General features: G+C 39.4%; 1 protein-coding gene across 3 annotated transcripts in view; it reads right to left on the reverse strand.

Moving 5' to 3' along the window:
• The window catches only part of Trdmt1 (tRNA aspartic acid methyltransferase 1), a 36,731-nt gene extending 13,571 nt beyond the window's left edge, over positions 1 to 23,160 (reverse strand). The window contains exons 1-5 of one of the 3 annotated variants that reach the window (XM_031369048.1): positions 22,856 to 23,160; positions 13,075 to 13,144; positions 9,262 to 9,371; positions 2,260 to 2,336; positions 174 to 245 (exon numbers count right to left, since the gene is read on the reverse strand). In XM_031369048.1, the coding sequence (XP_031224908.1) occupies positions 174 to 245; positions 2,260 to 2,297 (110 nt within the window). In that variant the 5' untranslated portion in view covers positions 2,298 to 2,336; positions 9,262 to 9,371; positions 13,075 to 13,144; positions 22,856 to 23,160. Of the gene's footprint in view, positions 1 to 173; positions 246 to 2,259; positions 2,337 to 9,261; positions 9,372 to 13,074; positions 13,145 to 22,131; positions 22,780 to 22,855 lie in introns of those variants that run through there. The other 2 variants (XM_031369049.1, XM_031369047.1) reach the window with 2 other exon arrangements.
• Positions 23,161 to 23,401: the final 241 nt, after the last annotated feature.

Below are 23,401 nucleotides of genomic sequence, written 5' to 3' on the forward strand. Positions count from 1 at the left end.
ACTCACTATGGAGGCCAGCAGAAAACTGTGGAACATTTGCTGTTATTTTATTAGTTGTGGTAAAAGAAGGGTGCATGTGACAACCACTAATCTCTAAAAAATGACAAACACTACATCCTTCCATACCCACAGTTGTAAATCTAAGGTAAGAGTACAAGAATCTAAATTTTTACCTTGGGAGAATATCTAGAATGTACAGGAAGCTACGTGTCCTTGGATCAGTCATATCCCCCTGTAGGCCAATTCTAAAAAAAGTAAAGAAAACACGAGTTTATCAAAAATTGTATGTAATGATATCAAAAAGACTTAGTTATGAGAATTTAAATAAGTTGATCTTCACCATAAGAAACAAAAGAAAGGAAAGCAGCTGGTTGCGTGGGTAGCAATCTGGAGCAGATGACAGTGATGATAAGCACCATTCAAGGACACTAAACAATGAAGAATACCAAGATAATCTTGTCCGGTGTAAACAGACCCGTGACCTGAGGGTTTTACTTGACTAGCAGGAGTTGCAGCTAGGGTCAGCACTTGTAAACAGGAGGTACTGGGCTAGCAAACAAATCGTACAAAGGTTCACAATATGGTCAAGGTTCACAAGGAACACTTAGGAAGGTCTGATAACAGGAACAGAGGATCAGGGTTTTAAACTTCAGTGGTTAGTAGCTTCATGCTCCATGAGAAATCAGTTTGCATACCCCAGTGCTTTACAATGCAGCTTCAGTTACACTAATGTCCCAAAGCAATCTTATGAGGAAGCTGTGAGGAAGGGACAGTGGCTTCCTCCACAACACTGATTCCTCTTAAGCTATGTGACACTGCTGCCACTTTCCCTATATCTGACACCAAAGCTAAATCTACCAGTGGGTCTGAGGCTTATTAGCTGGGATTAAACAGGATTTAAACCAATTCCTCAGAAATCATCAGTTTTTATATTCTGTCCCTTTCCACTTGAGAGTTCAGATAACAACTACAGTCAGTCAATGCTGGCATCAGTGGCTGGAATTAGGCTTACAGTGAAGATACTGAACCCACTGAAATAGTACATATACTCAAGCTGCATTCTGGTTCGTACACACTAGGCCACGCCCTCCCGTATGCTTAAACCCACCTTCCTATGGAATGCCATCTGCCATCTCTGATAAACTCCTACTCTCCATTCAGACACAGCTCTTCTCATGCCGCTGGAAGCAGTCCCCTTTCTGAGCATAATACACGGCATTTTTCCTCTATGTCCTCATGGTACTTCCAGAGTTCTTACAGTACCAAATGTCACAATTTATATAATATTAATTTATGAGTCATCCCTTTCAATTGTAAACTCTGAAGATGAGCAATGACAGCATCAAACACACTGCATGGCATACAAGCACAAAAAACCCTCAAGGAGATACGCTTCCTGAAGTTCAAAGGTGTTAAAAACTAACACAATATTTTCTCGAATCAGAATATTTATTACATAACACTCCAGTTAGTCATATTAATACAAGATATATAAATGATTAATAAATAATGGCTCTGACCTTGTCTAACTGTAAAGTCATGGGAAAGTTAACCTATGTATGCCTCAGTTTCCCACCTTCAAAATAATAGTAACAATAAGACCCTATTACCATAGCCTCTTAAAATACTTTATACTATTAAATAGTGAAAATAATCTAGGTTCAATTTAAGACACAGTTTTTGTTAAAAATTACTAGATAAATTTGAAATGAGAAATTATAATGTGACTGAAAAATCTGACTTATAATATTAATTTTGAGAAATACACAAATTGTAAGTATATGCTAAAATTTTTCACAAGTTATTTACATATAAAATATTTAAGGAAATTTCATTTCACTGATCAGAATTAGCTATGAATGCTCAAGAGCTCAAAAGTTTAAAGCAAGTAACATAATCTGAAAGAAAAATAAATGTACCTTAGATATACCTAAAACATAGTATTATATATTTATTATTGATCAAATTATTTTGCTATTCTGACTGTAACTGTGGATTCCAATGCTCGATGCTGACTTATCAATGCCTAAAATGAAGGGAGACATTTACCGAGCACTTCAAAGCTTTGAGAGTGCAGCTTCTTCAAGGGTCTTTGCTTCCCCTTCTCCCTTCTTTCCTCCTTCCATCTCCCTTTTGGTGGTGGTGAGATATGTGTCATGATTTGAACCCAGGGCCTCATGCATGCTGGGCAAGAATTTACTTAGCTGTATTTTCAGCCCACATACTCTTCCTAAAGAGAAAAACACTTATTACACATACCTCGTGAATGGCTGACATGGAGGGCTCATTAAAATCATATTGAAAGATAGCTTGTCAAACTCTTCCAGTGAAATACCCTAGGAAATAAACATTTGAAAAGAAAAATAGATAGAATGAAGAGAAGACTAAACTCTTAGAACTAAAGACATCAGAAATCACAGCTTGCATTCCACAGTGCTTTACAATGCAGCTTCAGTTACACTAATGTCCCAAAGCAATGTTGTGAGGAAGCTGTGAGGAAGGGTCAGTGGCTTCCTCCACAACACTGATTCCTCTGTGAAGACTCAGGTGTATAATGTTGCTGTTATGGGACCCAATCATGTAGAAGTTTATTTTGTAATCAACCATCCTGGGAAGGGTCTGGGGATCGTTAAGCGCCCATCTATCAATATGCTCCTCTGTTCAGTGAGTGTGGAGTAATGAGCAGCTGCACTCTAGTCTGGTGCTCTCTGTCGATTTACTAGCAAATCGAAAGACCTCATGTTCAGATATCAGCAAGTATTTTATTTTTTTGTCCTTGGCACAAGGAACTTCAAATGATTATACACAAGAATTATTAAAATGACATCTAACTTCTTCCATTTACATATACATATAAAACACACACATGTGTACACAGATCAGAGGATAAACAGTGAAAGCACATGTCAGGAACTTGCCAATACTCCTTTAGCACTCTTGACCAGAAATGTAAAAAGAATAGAGAGCACGGCAACCTCTATAATTATTACGACAAATCTCTAACAAGTTTACATATATTGGTAAAGCAGGAAATGTCTGAAGAGTGAGTTGACCTGGGAAAGAGTCAGTTGTCTCTGGTAAGTTAGTGACATACACAAGGCAGAAAAGAAGATATGGATCTTGAGAAGTACTCATTTTTTTCTAATTTTATTACAAGAGATTAAAATGTTCAGAAAAGGACAGCAAATGTTATGAATGCTTCCAGATGTAGTGTTCCTCTTTCCAAAACAAGCTCATTAAATAATGGCAATAAAATCTTTACTTTTAATGCTAGTGTAGTTTTGAAAGGAAGGCCACTTTAGTCACATTACAAGCATCCTTCGGATGTGCTTCTGATCAATTTCCTCACAGTTTATTTATAGCTTTGAAGTCTGCACTTAAAAGACAATGGTTTTCCTATCTTGTAGCATAGAATTGACTAACAATGGAAACTTCCAGTTGGCTACCGCTTATCCCATCCTGCCCTGTGAAGGTATTTTACGCACTATATCTATAGCAATTTGATGTTTCCTGAGGACTATACCAGGTACCATGCTAATCTCTTGTCTGAAATCAGTTATTAATGTCAGCTGAGTCCCTTTCATCCTTTATTTGTATTTTCCTGCATTCATCTGTTCACTTTATAAGTTCAATATGTTCATTCATTCAGCAACTGTACTATTTACATGGCAGTCATTGTCATATTCAACAATGAACAAGTTCAGTGAAGTGTCTGCTTGTGAAATCTATCCACTAGTCACTAGTGATTTCCCACTTGTTAGCTAGATCTATTAACTGAGTACTCTGATTTTATCTATAGCTTTTTGAATAAAGAGCTACACCTATATGTGACGTTTGAGCCCAACCACAGATGATAACAGACTTCTCTGGCAGGCTTTCTGGAAAACACTTCCTTCTTCAAGATAGACCTAGTATACAGCCAGGATTGTATCCCAGTGTCTGAAGGGAGCTGCAGTCAAGGTCTTGCTGCCCCGGACAATTATGCTCTTAGCACAGCTATCTTCCCAGTCTCAGAGTGTCCATTCATTCTAAATGAACCCACTTCTCCATCCAGAATCTTTGCCTATCAGAAGTCACTTGCTATTGCCTGCTAGAGAAGAGGGAGGAGACTGAAAGACAATCCTCCCCATGATATCTGAGTACCAAACACACTTCCAGTCCTGAGCCTCCCACTCACCCTGTCCTCACTCCACTCCTCCCTAAGCAGGGAAATGGCCTCCACCTGGCACAAGGTAAATCCATTCAGGGTCTCCTCAGAGCCTGGCTGATAATTTATGACCTCACCTGCATATGTTAACTGAAAAGGTCAAATTCATAGAGGCAGAATAAATTGGTTGAAAATAGTAGTCAAAGAGTACCAAGCTTCAGGTAAGCCCCAGGAGTGAGTCTAGGAGATCTATTACACAGTATAGTGACGGATACTGTACCTGAAACTGCCCAGTAGGCTCACACAAAGTAAAAATGTAGGGGAGGAATATGCCAGTTTGCTCAGTTTAACCATTTTGCTGCATCATATGTGAATATATAAAAATCACATGCCATATATATATATATATATATACACACATATATATATATACTTTATATATATATACACACACACACACATATATATATATGTATATATAAAGATACTCTTCTTTAAGTGAGCTGGAAGTGCCTCCCCCAGCCCCTTTCCCTATTTCTAGTTATTTTATGGTTACTATTATCTATTAAAACTAGCAAGGAACTATAACTAAAGTTTGAATCCCTCAGACTTCTACTAGTACACATCTGGGATCTCAATAGGTCCAAATTCAGTTTCCCACCATTTCTCTTAAAGAGTAGAGCAGATGAATATTGAATTGTTAGAATTAAAATATTCTGTGGATACTATATTGAGAATTAGTTGATTTGGGTTATATTTGGTTAGATGTGTTTTAAAATATTTACATTAAACTCAAATTTATAATAAAATTTTTAATGAAATCCCCAGGGATGCCATTTGCCATTTTACAGAAAGTATGGAACCTAAGTGTACCTAAGTCTGGAGTTGGATTAACTCAGAACTATGTAGTCTGGGTACTCTTTCTGTGCACAGATCATCCTGCTACCTTCATGATGACAAGGCTATACTGGTTGGCCATGATGCTTAAGAAGTGCAGTTATTAGTTCCTGTCCCAGCTGGCACTGTAATTGAGGCCACAGTTCTGTACACAGACAGGTCATGGCCTTAGGTGAGACCCTACTACTGTGACTCTGCTTAGCTGACTCCTGCTGAGTTGTTGTTTCCCATAGAAGTGCATCTCTCCAGCCTCATCAGAGAAGCTGCTTTGTGCAGTAGATGGAGATTAACAGAGACCCATAACTAGTTATGGAGCAGAGAATAAGACTGTCCTGTGCTCAGCCTTCAAATGGAGACCTGTATATATCTGTATCTGTCTCCCTCCCTCCCCCAGGGGTCATGGATCACCTTTGTAGAGATGGCAGAAAGGTGGAGAGAGCCAGGCAGTGGATGACTACAATGAAGCAATGTTTCCTAGACACAACGGGGCAGTTGTGCATATGAACCATAGTTGCACATATGAACTTTTAGCAGTGCTAACAGCATACCCAGGACCTACAAAGCTCAGGACAGACAAAATCCCAGCATGGAGGGAGCTAGGAGCCAAGAGCCACTCTAAACTGAGCAGTTACTGGTAACTAATGGCTTGGTTACCAGTGGGCAGTTTAGTTTTCTTTAAGCATGTGGCTCCTGGTAGATTTACCCTGATCCAGTGAGGGGCCACCTATCCAAGAATACAAAGGAGGCACAAATTAGACATGATGACGTGCTTCTTTAAATGGGACATACAGCTGGGCTAGTGTGGAAGGAAGTCAATGTGGGAGGAATTAGGGGAGAGGTGAATATACTCAAAATATATGAAATTCTCACAGAATTAGTAAAAATATTTTTAAAAGATGATGTGAACTTCATATGACTCCTCCCTATAATGTGCATGGTAGGTGATATGTGTTCTCAAAACCAGTGATAACTTCCTCAAATATAATAAACACTGCCTACCACCTTCCACACACTGAATCACAGGGTAGGAAATTTTATACAGGTTCAAAGTTTTTTCAACTAATAGTTTTAAATATTTTGGTTTTCTTTTTTATTCTGTACATGTTTGTTTGTTGGGGGTATGTGCTCATGAGTGCAGAGGCTGGAGAGTCCATAAAGGGATGTCAGGACACCTGGACCTGGACTTACAGGCAAGTGTGATCCACGTGGCGTAAGCGCTGGGAACAGAAGTAACATCCTCTGGAAGGAACCACTTGACTGTCGAGTGATCTCTCTAGACACTCTGGGTTTTGGGAGGTTTTTTTGAGGGGAAAAGGGAGCATACGTAACTGTGATGTGTTTATATAATTAAATTATATTTATTGGTGAAAGGAAACCAAGTCCTGAGTAACACTGCAGTGTGATTAAACCTTGAAAAAGTATGCTAAATGAAGAAGGTAGAAAAAGCTCACACCTGATTGTTCATATCAAGTTTCCAGAGCAGTCAAATCTATACAGACAAGAAGTAGGTCATGGCTGTCAAGCTGCAAGTGAACAGAGACAGGGAGTGGCTGCTAATGGCCTGCTATTCCATTTTAGCAGTGGAAATAGTCCAGAAGCAGAAAGCGTTGATACACAGACAACTTTGTAAAAATACTAAAACCCACAAAGTATATGTTTTAAAGGTAGGCTATATGAAGCTCTAATATAGCTATAGCTATATAAAGCTTTAAGGTAGATTATATAGTATATAAAGTATATCTCAATTTAAAATTTGCATCTTTCTACAAGAGTACCAGTTCTAAGGACTGAACCTTCATTAAAAAAAAAGAAGAAGAAAGAAAGAAAAAAAAAGAAAAACAGAAAACCTAAAAATCTATATTAAATACAAGTAAAAAAGCCACTTTTCCTCCTCCTCCTCTAGTAGACTCAGTTAGTGCAGACCACTATTATTAGGAAGAGACTGAAAAGTTAAAGTGCAGCCGTATGACTGCCTCAGCTTTCTGCTAAGTAATTATAATTAGATGGCAGTGAAGGGAGGCAACCCCAAACAGGACCAAGTAATCTTCATAAGTGGAGAGGAGACAGTCGTTTCGGGTAGGAGGTCAAGGGCACTGGAGTTGTGTCATGAGATAAAGGAAGCTACCCAGTCTGCACAGCTGTCCCACAGAGTCTCTGGGAATCAGTCTGTGCACACAACAGTCAAAATATCAAAAGATGGAGTGAAGAGCAAGTGCCCAGGAAAGTACAATTGCTGAGAAGATGTTCTTTCCAGACTTTGCACAAGGTTAGGAATCACTCGCTACCAAGCAGAAGGACCTAGGTACAGATGGTAATAATCCACCAGAGAGTTTATAATGTCTGAATTCAGTATGTATTAAAAGCTATTACTATCAAAGATATGTACTGTTGGTGTGAGAACTGACTTTTGAATACCACTGAAAAGAGAGCCCAGAAACACACCATAAATATGTGATCTATTTCTTGTAACATGCCAAGGAAGCTCAGTAGGAGAATACTCCTTTTAGTGATCATCAATCTTACATTCCCATAAGGGGAAAAGTGTTTGTAACTCCTGCTGCATCCTGTACACACTCAGTAACTCTGAATGGATCCAAGATCCAAATGTAAAAGCAAATCTACAAATCTAGAGAAAAAACAAACAAAATTTTGGATAATGAAAGGGTTTCATTCAATACATTGAAAAAAGTCCCCATGTTGAGGAGAAAAATCCTATAACTTCTACACTTTGATGGAAGCAGCTAAAGAAACACAAAGACAAGCTATAGAATTAGAGAAAATCTTGTTATGTATAGTCTAAACAAATAAGTTTACTCCAGAAACCATATATAACTCATATAGCTAAGCAATACAAACTGCACACACTTTGCAAGTGTGCCACTTTACGGCATGTAACTTATGGCTTCATGAGAAGTCTGTGTGTAAAAATTTCACAGTAAGAAAGTGCAGGCCTATTTTCACAACAAGAAATCTTGATCTTTGATGCATTTCCCTTTCCTTTCCTGTGGATAAACACCTAGGAATAGAATCATGGGGCTGTGTTACAATTATTTTCAAAGCTGTGAGATAATGAATGTTTTTCTAAAGTGCTTTATATCTTACATGACGTCCATCAATGTCTCTGAGAAAATTCACATACTTGCTTCTGCTACTCTTCCACAATAATAACATGGGTGAAGGCACTTGTCCCTAAGCTTCAAGTTCAATCCTCAGAAGGCACATGGAAGAAATAAGACACCCGCAAACTGTTCTCTGACCTACATCACACCACACACACACACACACACACACACACACACACACCCCATTGTATGCACAGTCTGTCTCTGTTTCTCACACACACACATTACAAGAAACACGATGTTTATGTTCGCATTCTTTTTACTTATTTATTTTTATTGAAAATATTTTTTCATACAGTTTATTGTGATCATGGTTTTCTTTTCCTCATCTCCTTCCAGATCCTCCCACCTCTCTACCCAGCCAAATATATATATATATATATATATATATATATATATATATATATATATATATATATATGCCTTCTTTTTCTTTAGAAAACAAATAGGCCAATGATAAAAGATTTTTAAAAAATGGGTAAAATAGAACAGAGAAAAAAGAAGAAAGGAAAGAAAAAGCACAAGAAATACAGATACAGCACACAAAAGCCATAAAAACAAAAACTGGGAACTATGATATGTGAGCAAAAGACAGGTAAGGTTTAAAAAGAAGCCCAACCAAAGAATTATAAGACAAAATGTCAAAACTATGACTGAGTTCATTTTGTATTGGCCATCTTTGCCCATAATCTTTTGAAATAGAGCCATGGTGGGTGCAGTGAGTTAACTCTGGCAAGTTTGCTAATGAGCATTGGAGAAGAGACAGCCAATGAGTCTTCCTTGCTGTTACCAGCTGCTGTAAGTACTACAGAAGTACTGGGTGAACCACTGAAGCTCATTTCACCACAGAACCAAGCATCTGGAAGGTAAGCCTGCCCCCAACATGTCAATCTTTTCTTTCAGACCTCGCTCTTTAAGTGAAAAAAGTTAATAACTTATTCTCTCTTCTGATAGAATATAAAAGATTAATTCCTCTTCTATACTTTCATCTGCATTATTTATTTTCTAGGTAAGCCACAAGAACTGGTATTTAGGAATTGTTAGAAATATGCATTTAATCACTCTAAATGTATTAAAATAATAATATATACTTACTTCAATTGTTTTTGCCAGTAAGTGTGTATGAGGAAAATTATGCTTGTATACTTCATTAGCAACGGTGTTCACATCAACAGCAGCCACCACATGTGCAGGGATACGACTTTCTGTAATAACAAACGGGACATCTCAGAGGTCTTCAGGATCAGCCCACCATCAAGAAAAGCCAGATTAGCAGAGCCCAGCAGTGCGCTGACTCCTCCTCAGCGACCCAGCTGGGTCTCAGAGCATAAGGAAAAGCAAGGCAAAGGTTTTCAGTCCTACTTCTACTTCATCTCTCTGGCAGCAGTCTGGATGCTAAGACTTTCTTTTTCTTTTCATTTTTCTTTCTTTCTCTCTTTCTTTCTGTCCCCATTAATTAATTTATTCACTTCACATCCTGATCGAAGCCCCCTCCTTCCCCTCACATAGCCCCTCTCCCATCCCCCCTTTTCCTCTGATAAAAGAAACCCTCCCCCACAATCCCATGCCAACCAACCCTGGCACCTCAAGTCACTGCAGGACTGGGCACATCTTCCCCCACTGAGGCCCAACAAGGCAGCCCAGTTAGGGGAGCAGGATCCACAGGCAGGAAATAGAGTCAGGGACAGCCTCTCCCCAGGTAGAGGAACCTGCATGATGACCAAGCTGCACATCTGCTACATATGTGCAGAGAGGGTTAGGTCCAGCCCATGTGTGTTCTTTGGTTGATGGTAGCCCCCCAAGAGTCCAGGTTAGTGGACTCTGCTGGTCTTCTATGGGGTCCCTGTCCTCTGCAGGTACCCTCAGTTCCCTTAATTCTTCCAGAAGACACCCAAGCTCTATCTAATGTTTCACTCAGCTGCTGCTGGAGCCTCTCAGAACTTCACCTTGTTTAAGTTGTCTTAGGAGATAGCTTTCCTTTCTCATGAAGCTACATGCTTAGGCGCTAAGTTAAATAAAAATCAAGAACACATAAAACACTCTAAACATCATACAAATAAATTACCATGTGTTCTCACCTTCCCATGTTAAAAAAAGGTGGTTCACAATACCACTGAAAATGTTAATGTTTATTTTGTAATAACAGCTTCAGTGAAATATAATTTACACACAAAAGAATCATCTTGTTTAGAGTTCAATTTTTAAATGAAGTAAATTCATTAGTGTCCAAATGTAAAAGGTTCAAAGTCTAAAAACTTAAATTTCTGACAGAGCTGAAGAGGATAGGGAGAAGAGGCGCATATGAAGGTACACCTTGCTGCTAAGGAAAAACGTTTTCAACGAATCATAACATATTTTTGGTTATAATAAAAGTTAGAGCTCTGCAAATATGGCTGTTGCTGTACCTCATGGCTACCACCCTGTTACCTCAAAATGTACAAAATCAATTATGCATAGACCCTGTTCAAAATCTGGAAAAAGTATAGGGAATTTTAAACATAAAAACATCTGAAATTCAAGAAAATCATGTTAATAACAACAAGATTACACCGTAGATCCAAACAGCTCTCACTATTGTAGCTAATTGTTGATTAACAACCAGCTTTCCTTGGTCTAGACATTTAAAGAGAAGGAAAATCGGGGTCTAAGGAGCTACAACTCACAAAGCAGGCACCTGCACAGACCCCAGGACAAAAGGCAGAGAAAGATTCAAATGCTCAGAAAGCCACTGCAACCTGACACTAAGTCCTAGGAAAGATACGTTCATGACAAAAGAGGGACTTAAATGTCTCCAAGTAAATATTCCCTGTCTGACAGCCCGAGTCACTCAGCTCTCCCCACAGGTACTTCCTGTCTGTGGACAAGAACAGTCCTCTGTGCATTACACACGGCACTAGACTACTTAATGCTATGGTGGCTGCCTCTAGCTAAGCTTAAACTTAATAACTAGTTTCTTTATTTAGAATATTTGAGGTTATAAATTATATCTTTGTTAAAAAGCATGAAAGACCTCAAACCTAAAGCAAAAAGACCTTTAAGTCAAAAGGTATACAAAGATTAATTTTAAAAACTCATAAAATGTATTAATTCAAGTCACTAATCACTCTGAGAACTCAGAGCCTGGCTTTGCTGAGTATGGGAAGCTGCAGTCTTTCTGGTACGGCCTGATTGCTGCTCTCCACAGAGACAGACAGGATGCCTGGGGGCGGGGGCCTTGCTATGAGTTCATCCTTTTTCAGGTTGACTGAAAATCTAATCATGTTCTAAATCTAGATCATAATCAATAATTAATTTTATGTCCTTGTATTATATGCCTGGAGGACATAAAACCCGACAAAATGCAATGGCCAACTGAGTGTTTCATCTGGGGATCCAAACCCTAATGAACTGATTCGCAGGGAGAATTGGAGTTTTGGAGTCAATAAGCAAATGCACTGTCCTCATGGACCGATGCACAGATTTTAAACTGTTAGAAAATTAGCACCTACTGCACTACCAAAAGAAGTCATTTCCATTAGGAAAAACAAACAAATACACACACAGGCAGAGTATCTGAAACCCAAGCATGTTTCAGATTTGGAACATCTGCAAATATATAGTAAGATAATGTGAGGCAGGGACCCAAGTATAAACACAAAATTCATTTGTTTCCTATATGCATTGTACACATAGCCTGGAGATCATTTTAATTTTTAAATTTTATTCATCAGTTTGTTTATTTATTATGTGTGTAAGCTTTTACTCATTGATCCATTGCTGAATCATGTTGCTGGCCCTCATTTTTATATAAAATATTATGTTTCTGTGCATCTTTTATACCAACCAAATATATATGTATATACACATATATATGCATATACATGTAGAAAGAGTATACACACACACATATATATGTATATAGAGAGAGACAGAGAGAAAGAGAGAGAGAGACAGAGAGAGAGAGAGAGAGAGATTGGCGTGGAATTCAGTGTCAAGCTGATTAAAAGTCTTTGATTTTGAAGCATTTCCCAGTTTGCTATTTGGATGTGGATGCTCACCCAGTACCAAGACATTACTAACACTAACTTCAACTTGATTTTTCAAACAATATTTGGGTATAGGTATACTTCTAAGGGTAAATCAAACTCATAGATAACAGTGGGGAAAGCTTTGAATGGCAGAGACAAGTTTTAAAATGTGAAGCTGAACATGTCAAGGTGGACAGAATGCTCTAGAATTTTGCCCATGTGAACTCTTTCACCTGAGACACAAGAGTAATTCTCAAAGTAACAAGACCTGGGAAGCTAGCTTCTAGCAGGATTCTGGAGTAGTAGGAGAGATGTGCTTTTTGATTTTTTTTTTTTTTTTTTAAATCCAATGCTGTGTCTGGATTTTATCTGCAATTATTTCAGTCCATATTCTGGACCTCATATTTATTACCAGGAAACTCTTGTGTTGTTTTTAAGAGGAGCCATTATTTTCTCTGGTCAGAGAAAAACAATGCACACTGCTGCACAGGCTGTCAGGCTGGGTCTACATGGAAATGAGGACTCAGTGCCACCATTTTTGAGGACTAATGTCTACAAGGCAAGTTTACCTCTGAACACCAATCATTTTCCTTCTTTTTCTGCCCGCTGCTTATGAAGACATTACAGGGAAGAACTTAGCTGGCGGTAGAAGTTACAATTTCATTCTCTAGCCAGTCTAATAGATAAACTTTTCATGCACAGTTACTAAGTAGGAGAAATACCAATGGCTTTTACATAAAATAACAAATGAAGCAGTTCATGCTGAAATAAACAGCTAACAGCTTTTGTCTTTCTTTATCATCTCCTTTCTGAACTGGCCTTCATAAAGGTTGGGTAAATACTTGAATGACCTCATCCTCACACCTGAGTCATTTTACCAGGTAAGTATGTTAACACTGACCTCTAGTTGTGAAACAGTAGATCGGTGAGTATGTCCAAGGTCTAGTCTTTCATTCAGAGTAACAGCCTAACTGGGAATAAAAACACTAAATATAAGTGAGCTGTAAAGATTTTTAATGTATAATATATGACAACTGGCACCATTGAGACAGGTAAAGGCATCTCTGCCAACTGAGCCTAACAATATGCACTTGACCTCGGGGACCACAGTGAGAAGAACTGCCCCCACTGGAACAAACATGAAGGATGGGGCACAGCCCCCCATACATACATACATGAATACATATATACATACATACATACATACATACATATACATACATATACATATATACATACATATACATACATACATTTGCACACATATGTGTATAAAATAACTTTTAAATGTTCCTATTCCTATTAACAAGTATGCTTCCTGGCTTTTCTTAAAAGTTGTTTGCATCTAGATATTGCTAAGAAATTATTTCAACACATACAATGAAAACTTGCCGCCCACCTCTCAACAACCCAGTTAGTGTTCTCTGAAAGGCTTACAGGGTTAGCTAATAGTCAACCATGTTTACTTTGGGTTAAGACACTTCCGAGTACTGCTACCAACACCCACTTAATACAGTATGCTATGCAGGAGTATGCTGAGATCTGTGAACTGAGATCTAATTATGCCTTTGACACTTCATCTTAGAACTGAAACATTGTTTTCAACAAATATATAAAGACATAGCAGATCTGGAGAAGTGACACAAGAGAGATATGACAAGTTACTGTATAAAAAGGAACACATGAGGGAACTCACAAGCATAAAAGGTAAAGCTGTCATCAGGAAATACAGCTCAAAAAAGCACAGATGAATATTGAGGGGAGCTTCAGGAAGGAAATTGAGGCACAAAAAAATGTTTTTCTAGGAAGTATTGCCAGGAAGCGGTCACTATAGCACCCTTCAATACACCTGCCCTTCAAGCAGCCTCCTGTCGGCTCCAGCGCCGGCTTCCAGACATTCGGCTCCAGCGTCCCCTTCCAGACATGGCCTCCTGTCGGCTCCAGCGCCCCCTTCTAGACATGGCCTCCTGTCGGCTCCAGCGTCCCCTTCCAGACATGGCCTCCTGTCGGCTCCAGCGTCCCCTTCCAGACATGGCCTCCTGTCGGCTTCGGTGCCCCCTTCCAGACACCGCTTCCTGTCTGCTCCTCATGCTACCCTGAAGCTTTCCTCAGATCAGCAGAGAAAGGCCATTTGAGAGTCACTTTTGCCAGGGCCACAGAGTGAGGCAGACATTACCTAGTCCTTAGGGTTAAGAAGTATTGAATTCCCAGGGCAAGCACTGCCCTGAAAAAATATGTTTCTCAGTATAGAAATTAAGAACTGAGCTAAAGTGGCCCCTCCAACAACGGGATTCTATGATGGCCAACAGGCACATTTCATATTTGCATGGTCTGACATGATACACACATATGGGAGGGTATTAAGCTCTTAGCCTGTGACCAGCACAACTGAGGAACTGAATTTCTAACTTCATCTTAATTTCAATCTAAATAGCTTCATGTGGCTGGTAGCATCTGCTCTGAGCTTGTAAGTCACCTGGCTGGCTCATCAACACCAGTCCCGGCCACAGTCAGCAACTGTCCAGTGGGGAAACAGTGCAAGAGAAACTCATGTTGAAATTCTCACAACTACACAGCACTAGGAAATGCACTCATCCCTTCTAGACTTCAATTTCCTCCTTAATGAAATGGATATTTAAAACAGTTCCCATAAAGGGCTCCTATAAAAAATAAATGAAGTCAATAAAATGTCTAGCAACAGGAGATACTCAGTAATTGTTAAAAATTACACTCACCACTTAGCATTTATCTGAAAAACTGTAAGTTACAGACAAGATGGTGATGGTGGTTAACTTTTATCATTATTAAAGCTAGGAAATTAGACAATGAGAAATTTCAGAAGCATTTTTTAAAGTTTTAGAGTAGCATAAGCAGAAAGCCTGAGAACAGTAACCAGAGGCTTGAACCTCCACTATAAATAATAAAGAAACTGACTAAAATGTGATCTCAGAACACACCAAGAAATGACGGATTTTCCTGGCCTTGCTATCAGCCCATTCGGTGACAAGAGGGTACAGGGATGGGTAGGGCGATCCTGTCCCTCCCTCCCTGACAAGAGGGTACAGGGATGGGTAGGGCGATCCTGTCCCTCCCTCCCTAATATGGACTGCTTGCCTCTCTAACTTGCAGGAAGGTAGTCCAAACAAAAAGCTTCTCGAGATACTTCTGTCCCCAGCACTCACTGAGGGTTTAGGACAGGCTGAGTCTTCCAGCACTCACTGAGGGTTTAGGACAGGCTGAGTCTTCCAGCACTCACTGAGGGTTTAGGACAGGCTGAGTCTTCCAGCACTCACTGAGTGTTTAGGACAGGCTGAGTCTTCCAGCACTCACTGAGTGTTTAGGACAGGCTGAATCTTCCAGCACTCACTGAGGGTTTAGGACAGGCTGAGTCTTCCAGCACTCACTGAGTGTTTAGGACAGGCTGAGTCTTCCAGCACTCACTGGGTGTTTAGGACAGGCTGAGTCTTCCAGCACTCACTGAGTGTTTAGGACAGGCTGAGTCTTCCAGCACTCACTGAGGGTTTAGGGCAGGCTGAGTCTTCCAGCACTCACTGAGGGTTTAGGGCAGGATGAATCTTCCAGCACTCACTGAGTGTTTAGGACAGGCTGAGTCTTCCAGCACTCACTGAGGGTTTAGGACAGGCTGAATCTTCCAGTCATCTTTCATGATCTTTGACCCAGACCCCAGTGCTGAATTCACTATTAGAAGCAAAACACTACTGCAGGAGGAAGACTCCTTACTGCTGTTCTCTATTCGCTTTGTCTACCTATGTTGTTATCTACATGATGGGGTGGAGGGGTCAGGAGTGGTTTACTTGGCTGCTCAGCAGCCGTGAGGTCCTGAGTCCAAATACCCAGGTTTCACCTAAAAATCCAGGATAGCTGTGCATGCACCCAATCCATAAGGAGTAAAACTAAGACCTACAAAAACAAAAACAAAAAACAAAAAAAAGACAATAGTTCCTGGTGACATGATGAATCAGTATTTTAAGTTCTACCCAAACTTTACAGGTAGCCTTTAAATGAGTTTATATTTACAACTCTTATATTAACCAGTTTGTGATGAGTTTCGTCATTTGCAGAAACACATCTACTAGCCACTTAGGTGACTGCACACTAACACATCTTTGCTTCTATGAAGAAATGCATTTCAAATGTCAGCTTCAGAAGCAGACTAAATCAATGCAACAACCTGAGTAATCAAGTAGCTACATATCTGCAAAGAAAAATCTATCTTTTAATCAACATTCCCCGGTGTCCTGAGGTAAGAAGAAAGGATTCTTCAACTCCGGAAGCAACTTCTTACAGCAACTCAATTAACTACTCCTCTGTGTGGATACTAAATACAGTAAATACAGAGAGGGCTGTTTGTAAATGGCATTTCCAGTATTTTTTAAGAAACATGTAATATTTTCAGCTCTACAGTCTACAAATTTTCTGGTTATTAGACGTAATTATCTGGAAATCTGCACTAAGGAAAAACATGGGCAAGTGTGTAGTTATACACATAAACTATATGCATGTATGGGAACAGATATATTTAAAAGACAATCCATACCTATTAGTACAAAGTAAAAGTGATACTGTTCTCTGACAAAGCTAATTACAGAATATCCTGTTGAGGATGACCCAACTGTTGAAAGTGTCTATGTGTGGTTTGCACAGATACCAGCTAAGATAGCACGCTGCCAAAGCTCCCTTCATGGTGAAATTTGGAAGAGATGCAATCTTCGCTTCTTTGCACTATTCAATTTTTTAAAAGATGATAAGGATGACATGCTTGTTGGTTTGTTGGTTTGTTTTATTGGGTCTAGTTGGTTTTGGAGACAGGGTACCACCATCAAGCCCACGCTGCCCTCCACTTTGGATCCTCCCGACTCAAATTCTAAGTTCTGGGATAACATGCATGTCTCACCAGGACCCCAGAGAGTTACTACTTTTACAATCAGAACAAGTCAAACATCAAATTAAGTTTTCTTACATGTGAATAAAGGGGTTCAATATTCTTTTTGTTATGAGACTGAGAAGTAAGAGAAAAATATCAAGGATAAATAACCAAGGATACTCCGTAAACCACAACTGATACGCTGTGAACACACACACAATGGTAACTTCGCAGATGACTCTGTCCCACTGATTCAATGAAAAGAAAAGCAAAATAAGAGTTAAAGTTCTTTACAGAAAGAAAAGCAATTAGCACATGCTCAAAAATGCAATGCTTACATGCAGAATTCAAAGGAAATGAACTATTTAAATAATGAATAAGTAATACAAACACATGCTACAGCCGATTCTGTATGTGTCACTTGTAAATTTGCTTTGAGGAAACAGAACTATTTGGTAAATGTCCCACCACTATAAAATATTTACAACGTTCTTTGCTGGTGTTTTTCAGTAATTAATAATTTCACAATGTTTGACATGTTCAGATAAAAGTCAGTGAAAACTATAGGAGAGGATAATAACAGTAGTCTAGCTCTAGTTAATTATCAAAAACTGTCACAAAAATGTAGCTACAGGGGCTGGAGAGATGGCTCAGTGGTTAAGATCACTAATTGCTTTTCCAGAAAAACTCCAGTTCAGTTCCTAGCACCTATGTTGGGTGGCTCACAACCACCTGTAACTCCAGCTCCAGAGATCTAACAGTCTTGTATGGCCTTGTCCAGTGCTTACACACAGACACACACACACACATATACATGTATAGTGTGTGTTGTACAAAATATGTATACATATATGATATGTAATATATATGTGTGTATATACATATATGACATATATAATACATGGTATCACATAAAGATCTCCCAAACTAACATGAAAATCCAGTTTGAATATGTCATTCTGAGTCCAGTTTGCTTAACAGTTCATTCTTTCTGGAAGCATATACCTTTCATTGATATTAACTTAGAATTTCAAACATTATACTATAAAATTTTATAAAGTTAGCATAATTATCTGATTTTTATCACTGAGAAACATTAAAGTGAAACCAGTTAACCAAGAAAAAAGAGAATATTATTTAGCATTATACTTCCTACATCTTTTTCTTTTTTTCTTTTTTTCTTTTTTTCTTTTTTCCAGGCAGGGTTTTTCTGTGTAGCCCTGGCTGTCCTGGAACTCACTCTGTAGACCAGGCTGGCCTTGAACTCAGAAATCCACCTGCCTCTGTCTCCCAAGTGCTAGGATTAAAGGCGTGTGCCACCACTGCCAGGCCCTATATCTTTTTCTTAACCCTTACAATGCATGTTCATTTCACAGATAAGGCATCTACACTTAGAAATGCTAAATAACTTTCAAATTTTCATGCAAGCATTATGAGTCAATCATCAATCTTCTGACTTCAAAATAAAGGCATACTTTTATCTCTCAAAAAAACTGACAGCACTTGAAGGCCAGGCAACTTCATTTATCAATTTCTTCCAAAGGTTTTTAAACAATATACAATAACTTCCTACTACCTTATGACTTATAACAATACATGCATGCATGTGCACGTGTCCATGCACACAGAGAGCACACAGGATGTTGGGTGTCCTCCTCCCTGGCTCTCTGTGTTAATGCTTTGAGACAAGGTCTCTCAAAGAAGCAGACACCATTCTCCTTTGAAGAGTGAACTCTCAGGACCCATCTGTCTTCCCCTTTGGATTGCTATGGCTGCAGTAACATGTATGCCTAGCTTTTTACATGGGTGCTTGAGTTTAAACTCAGGTCCACGCCCTCTGACTTGGGAAAAGGTGCTCTGGCCCACTCCCAGACCTATAAATATTTTTTAAGTTAATGTATACTCTTTTTGGGGGTTTTGTTTTTGAGATAGGGCCTCTCTGTATAGCCCTGGCTCTCCTGTAATGTATACTCTTACCACTCCCTTTTGATATATTATTGTGCTCTCATTTATTGATAATGAAACAGAAAATGTTTGGTGTTTGCCCATGTTTTATGATTTATTTACTTATTTTATGTATATGAGTACACCATTACTATCTTCAGACACACGATTAAAGGGCATCAGATTCCATTCCAGATGGTTGTGAGCCACCATGTGATGGCTGGGAATTGAACTCAGGACCTCTGGAAGAGCAGCCAGTGCTCTTAACAGCTGAGCCATCTCTCCAGTCTCTGAGTTTGCCCATTCTTAAGGATATACCCAAGAGAATACAAAGCAAGAATCCAAACAGATACTTATACACCAATATTCAGAGAGAGATTACTCACAATAGCAAGTAGGCTGAGAATTTTTAAGTATCTACTAATGATGAATAAATAGACAATGCTGTTATACATACAGCAATATGTTATTCAGCCATAAGAAAGAATGAGGTATTGACATATTCTACAGCACAAAGGAACTTTGTAAACATTGTGTAGATTGTTAAGCTAGACTTCAAAGTAAAGTTAGATTATTCTACTTATGAGGTACCTAAAAGAGATAATTCATAAGACCAAAGTGGAATGGATGGAGAAGTTAAGACCTTCAGGAAGAGAGGTGCTGAAATATTTTTAAGTGGGTACAATGTTTCTGTGATGATGAAAATGTTTGAAAACTAATAGTTTACAGTTGTATGACTTTGTAAGCACACTTGATGTTGTTGAAGTGTACAATGAAACACAAAATGATACATTTTATAGTGTGTATATATGTGTATACACACATTTACAACAATAAAATATTGCATTGCAAACATTATCTAGAAGTGGACAAATTAGCAGTCAATATTCTTTCTTTTTTTTTAAATATTTTCTTTTTTTCATCATGTCATATGATATCTCCTTTCCTAGTTTCCCCTCCAAAAAAAATAAAATAAAATAAAACTAAAAAACAAAAACAAAAACAAAAACAAAAACAAACCCCTGTTCCCTCTCCCCTCCCGCTGCTCACCAACCCACCCACTCCTGCTTACTGGCCCTGGCATAACCCTACACTGGGGCATAGAACTTTCACAGGGCCAAGGGCCTCTCTTCTCATTGATGACCGACTTGGCCATCCTCTACTATACATATGCTGCTGGAGCCATGAGTCCCACCATGTGTACTCTTTGGTTGGTAGTTTAATCCTTGGGAACTCTGAGAGTACTAGTTAGTTCATATTGTTGTTCGTCCTAAGGGACTGCAAACCCTTCAGCTCCTTGGGTCCTTTCTCTAGCTCCTTCACTGGGGACCCTGTGCTTAGTCCAATGGATGGCTGTGAGCCTTTACTTCTCTATTAGTCTGGCACTGTCAGAACCTCTCAGGAGACAGCTATATCAGGCTCTTGTCAGCCAGCACTTGCTGGCATTCACAATAGTGTCTGGATTTGATGACTGGAAGGATTCCCAGGTGGAGCAGTCTCTGAATTGTCCTTCCTTCAGTCTCTGCTTCATAGTTTATCTCTGCAACTCCTTCCATGGTTATTTTGTTCCCCTTTCTAAGAAGGAATGAAGTATCCACACTTTGGTCTTCCTTCTTCTTGAGTTTCTTGTGGTTTGTAGATTGTACTTTGTGTATTCCGATCTTCTGGGCTAATATCCATTTATCAGAGAGTGCATACCATGTATGTTCTTTTGTGATTGGGTTACCTCACTCAGGATAATATTCTCAAGATCCATCCATTTCCCTAAGAATTTCATAAATTCATTGTTTTTAATAGCTGAATAGTACTCTATTGTGTAAATGTACCACATTTTCTGTATCCATTCCTCTGTTGAGGGACATCTGGGTTCTTTTCAGATCCTGGCTATTATAAATAAGAGCAGCCAATATTCTTACTACTGCTCTTCAACTAAGTTAGTGAACGGCATCAATGATAGCAATGGAGTGTGGTTAAAAGATCTGCTAGACTGACCTAAGTTAGGATCCTGGCTGTACTACTAAGCGAGCTTATTATAGACTCAGAACAGGTAGATGCCCTTAATAAAAGTTAAAGCCAGCTGTCACTGTTATTAATCTGCATTAGCTGCATAAATACAAGAAAAACACCAGGATGTACTTTCTTACAGATAAATTTAAAACCAAAGTTCATCAAACATACAAACACTAAAAATGTTTAATAATTAAATATTAATTGTTATTAATATGATTAAGACCTCTTTTATAAGCAAACCTCAAACCAAAGATGTAGGGAGCTTTGAGTAACAGGAAAAGTTACTTTGGATAACAGGGAAAGTATCTCTTAACAGGTCATATATTAACTAACATAAGACAGGTGAGAAAAGCTATTGTAGAAAAGTTTGGGTTTGCAATCTCTGACAGGCAACAGCAGCAAAAGAAAGGCTAGACCTAAGAAGGGACTTACAAGAGTGAAGGAATATAAAAATCCCACTGAACTCCATGAGGCTGGACCACAGGGCTCTGGGAAGACAGAAAACAGAGCCCATAGTACAGCCAAGACAGGGCTGGGATTCTAACGTTCATTGTAGGATGAATTAATCTAAAATTCATAAGCACATTTCAAGAAAAAAAATCAAGATTTACACTTGAGGATTTATTTGCAGCACACTGTGTTTGGGGGGGAAATTAGAAGAAATCTGCAAATTCAAAGAGTAAGTACTTTTTATTCATGACTTATAATAAAGCACTAAGTGGCTTTTAAAATCCTGTTCATTAAAAGGTTTCAAGATAAGTGGGGCGGAGGGGGGAGCTAACATTATACAACCTTAGAAAATTAATAAGACAGATAGTACAAGTTTCTCTAATTTGCTTAATTTTAATAAGATAAGTAAATGTAAAGACCAGAAAAGTAGTAAAACATGCAATATTTCTAGCCTAGTGTAGGATTAAAAATCAATATATGCTGAAAATATGTACAAGCTTGATCCACTTAGCCCATTGTTACTCTTGTTACTAAAAAGAGAAGCAAAGTAGTTTCCTTTTTGCATTTGTCTTAGTTTTAGCGACTTCAGAACAAAGTGCTCACATGTGGATACACAGTGACACACGTACACACAGTCACTTCATATCCCAAGTGCCTAGCATACAGTACCTGTCAATGGAGTTCACCAAGTAAATATTTCTGAGTTATCACAATAGTAGATAGAGACCAAAGAAATTAAGAAGCTTCAAAACCAAAACAGCAAACTAATTTCTAAGTAGCTATAATGTGTCAAGCACATTACTGTTTTTAATTCTCGAGGTCCCTTCTCTGAAAGTTCTGCTTCACAGGTTTTAAAAACGAAGTAACAGTGTCAAAAATATAAAGCCAAAGTCGCACTATAACAAAATTTGATCTCAGCTCTCTGGCATCTGGTAGGCCTGCAGAAGGCACGCTCCTTCCCCCTTTCCCTCTCCCTTCACCCTAATACTTGAACATTTCTATCTTGAATTGTAGTTATCCCCCTGATCCAACCCACCCCTGCCCACTTCCCGGACTTCTTCCAAGCTTGGCGACAGCCAGCCTAGAATTGGGTCTTGGCATTGGAAAGGGCTCGCCCCTTGCCTTAACTTTGTCTGAAGCAACTTAGGATCATTTGGTTGCACATGCCCAAGAATTCTGCCTCACAGACAGTACCCTGGGGCGCAGGCCTGCTTAGGCTACAAAGCTTGGGGCCCGAGTAGGGGAGTCTCAGCCTGGAGGGGCGGACCCGGGAGGCACACTAAAGTGGTTTCCAAGGCAACCGAGGTCGGCGGCACCAGGTCCCGCCCCGCCGCGGCGAGAGCCGGAACCCGCGGCCCCGAGTGAATCCAAGAGGAGCTGTCTGTCCGCTCACCTCGCAGCGCGTGGTGCATGCCACCAATGCCACTGTACAGCTCCAGGACACGCAGAGGTTCCATCCTCTCGCAACCGCGACCGCGGCCTGGAAACTAGGCCTACCGGTCCAACGCCTCTCTCACTCCCTCATGTCCTCTCAGCTCCCTTCGCTTCTGGTTCCGCGGCTTTTCAGTTCCTCCAACCTCCTGTCTCTCAGGCTGCAGATTAAGAGAGCACTTTGGAGCCTGGGGGCTAGCAGGGACTAGGAAGGGGACAAAGGACAGACAACTATTAATAAGGCCTCCCAAGTGAGAGGCTGCCGCTCCCTGCCGCTCCTTAGTCTGATTTGTGCTTTTTCTTCCTTGTTTTGTGTTTTTCTGCAGCCTTGCGTGAGAAAGAAACCCCTCAGTAGAGAGCTGAAACCGCCATTGGCTTTGAAGTAAATTCCTGATTAGAATACAGTCTTTTTTTTTTTTTTTTTTTTTTTAACTGCGGGCTCCTTTTGTTCTTTTCAAGTCTGATCAGATCAAGCATTTCTTTGAGGAATCTTGAGCACATATCCATA

This window comes from Mastomys coucha, unplaced genomic scaffold, assembly GCF_008632895.1.
Source record: "Mastomys coucha isolate ucsf_1 unplaced genomic scaffold, UCSF_Mcou_1 pScaffold15, whole genome shotgun sequence".
Taxonomy (NCBI): Eukaryota; Metazoa; Chordata; class Mammalia; order Rodentia; family Muridae; genus Mastomys; species Mastomys coucha.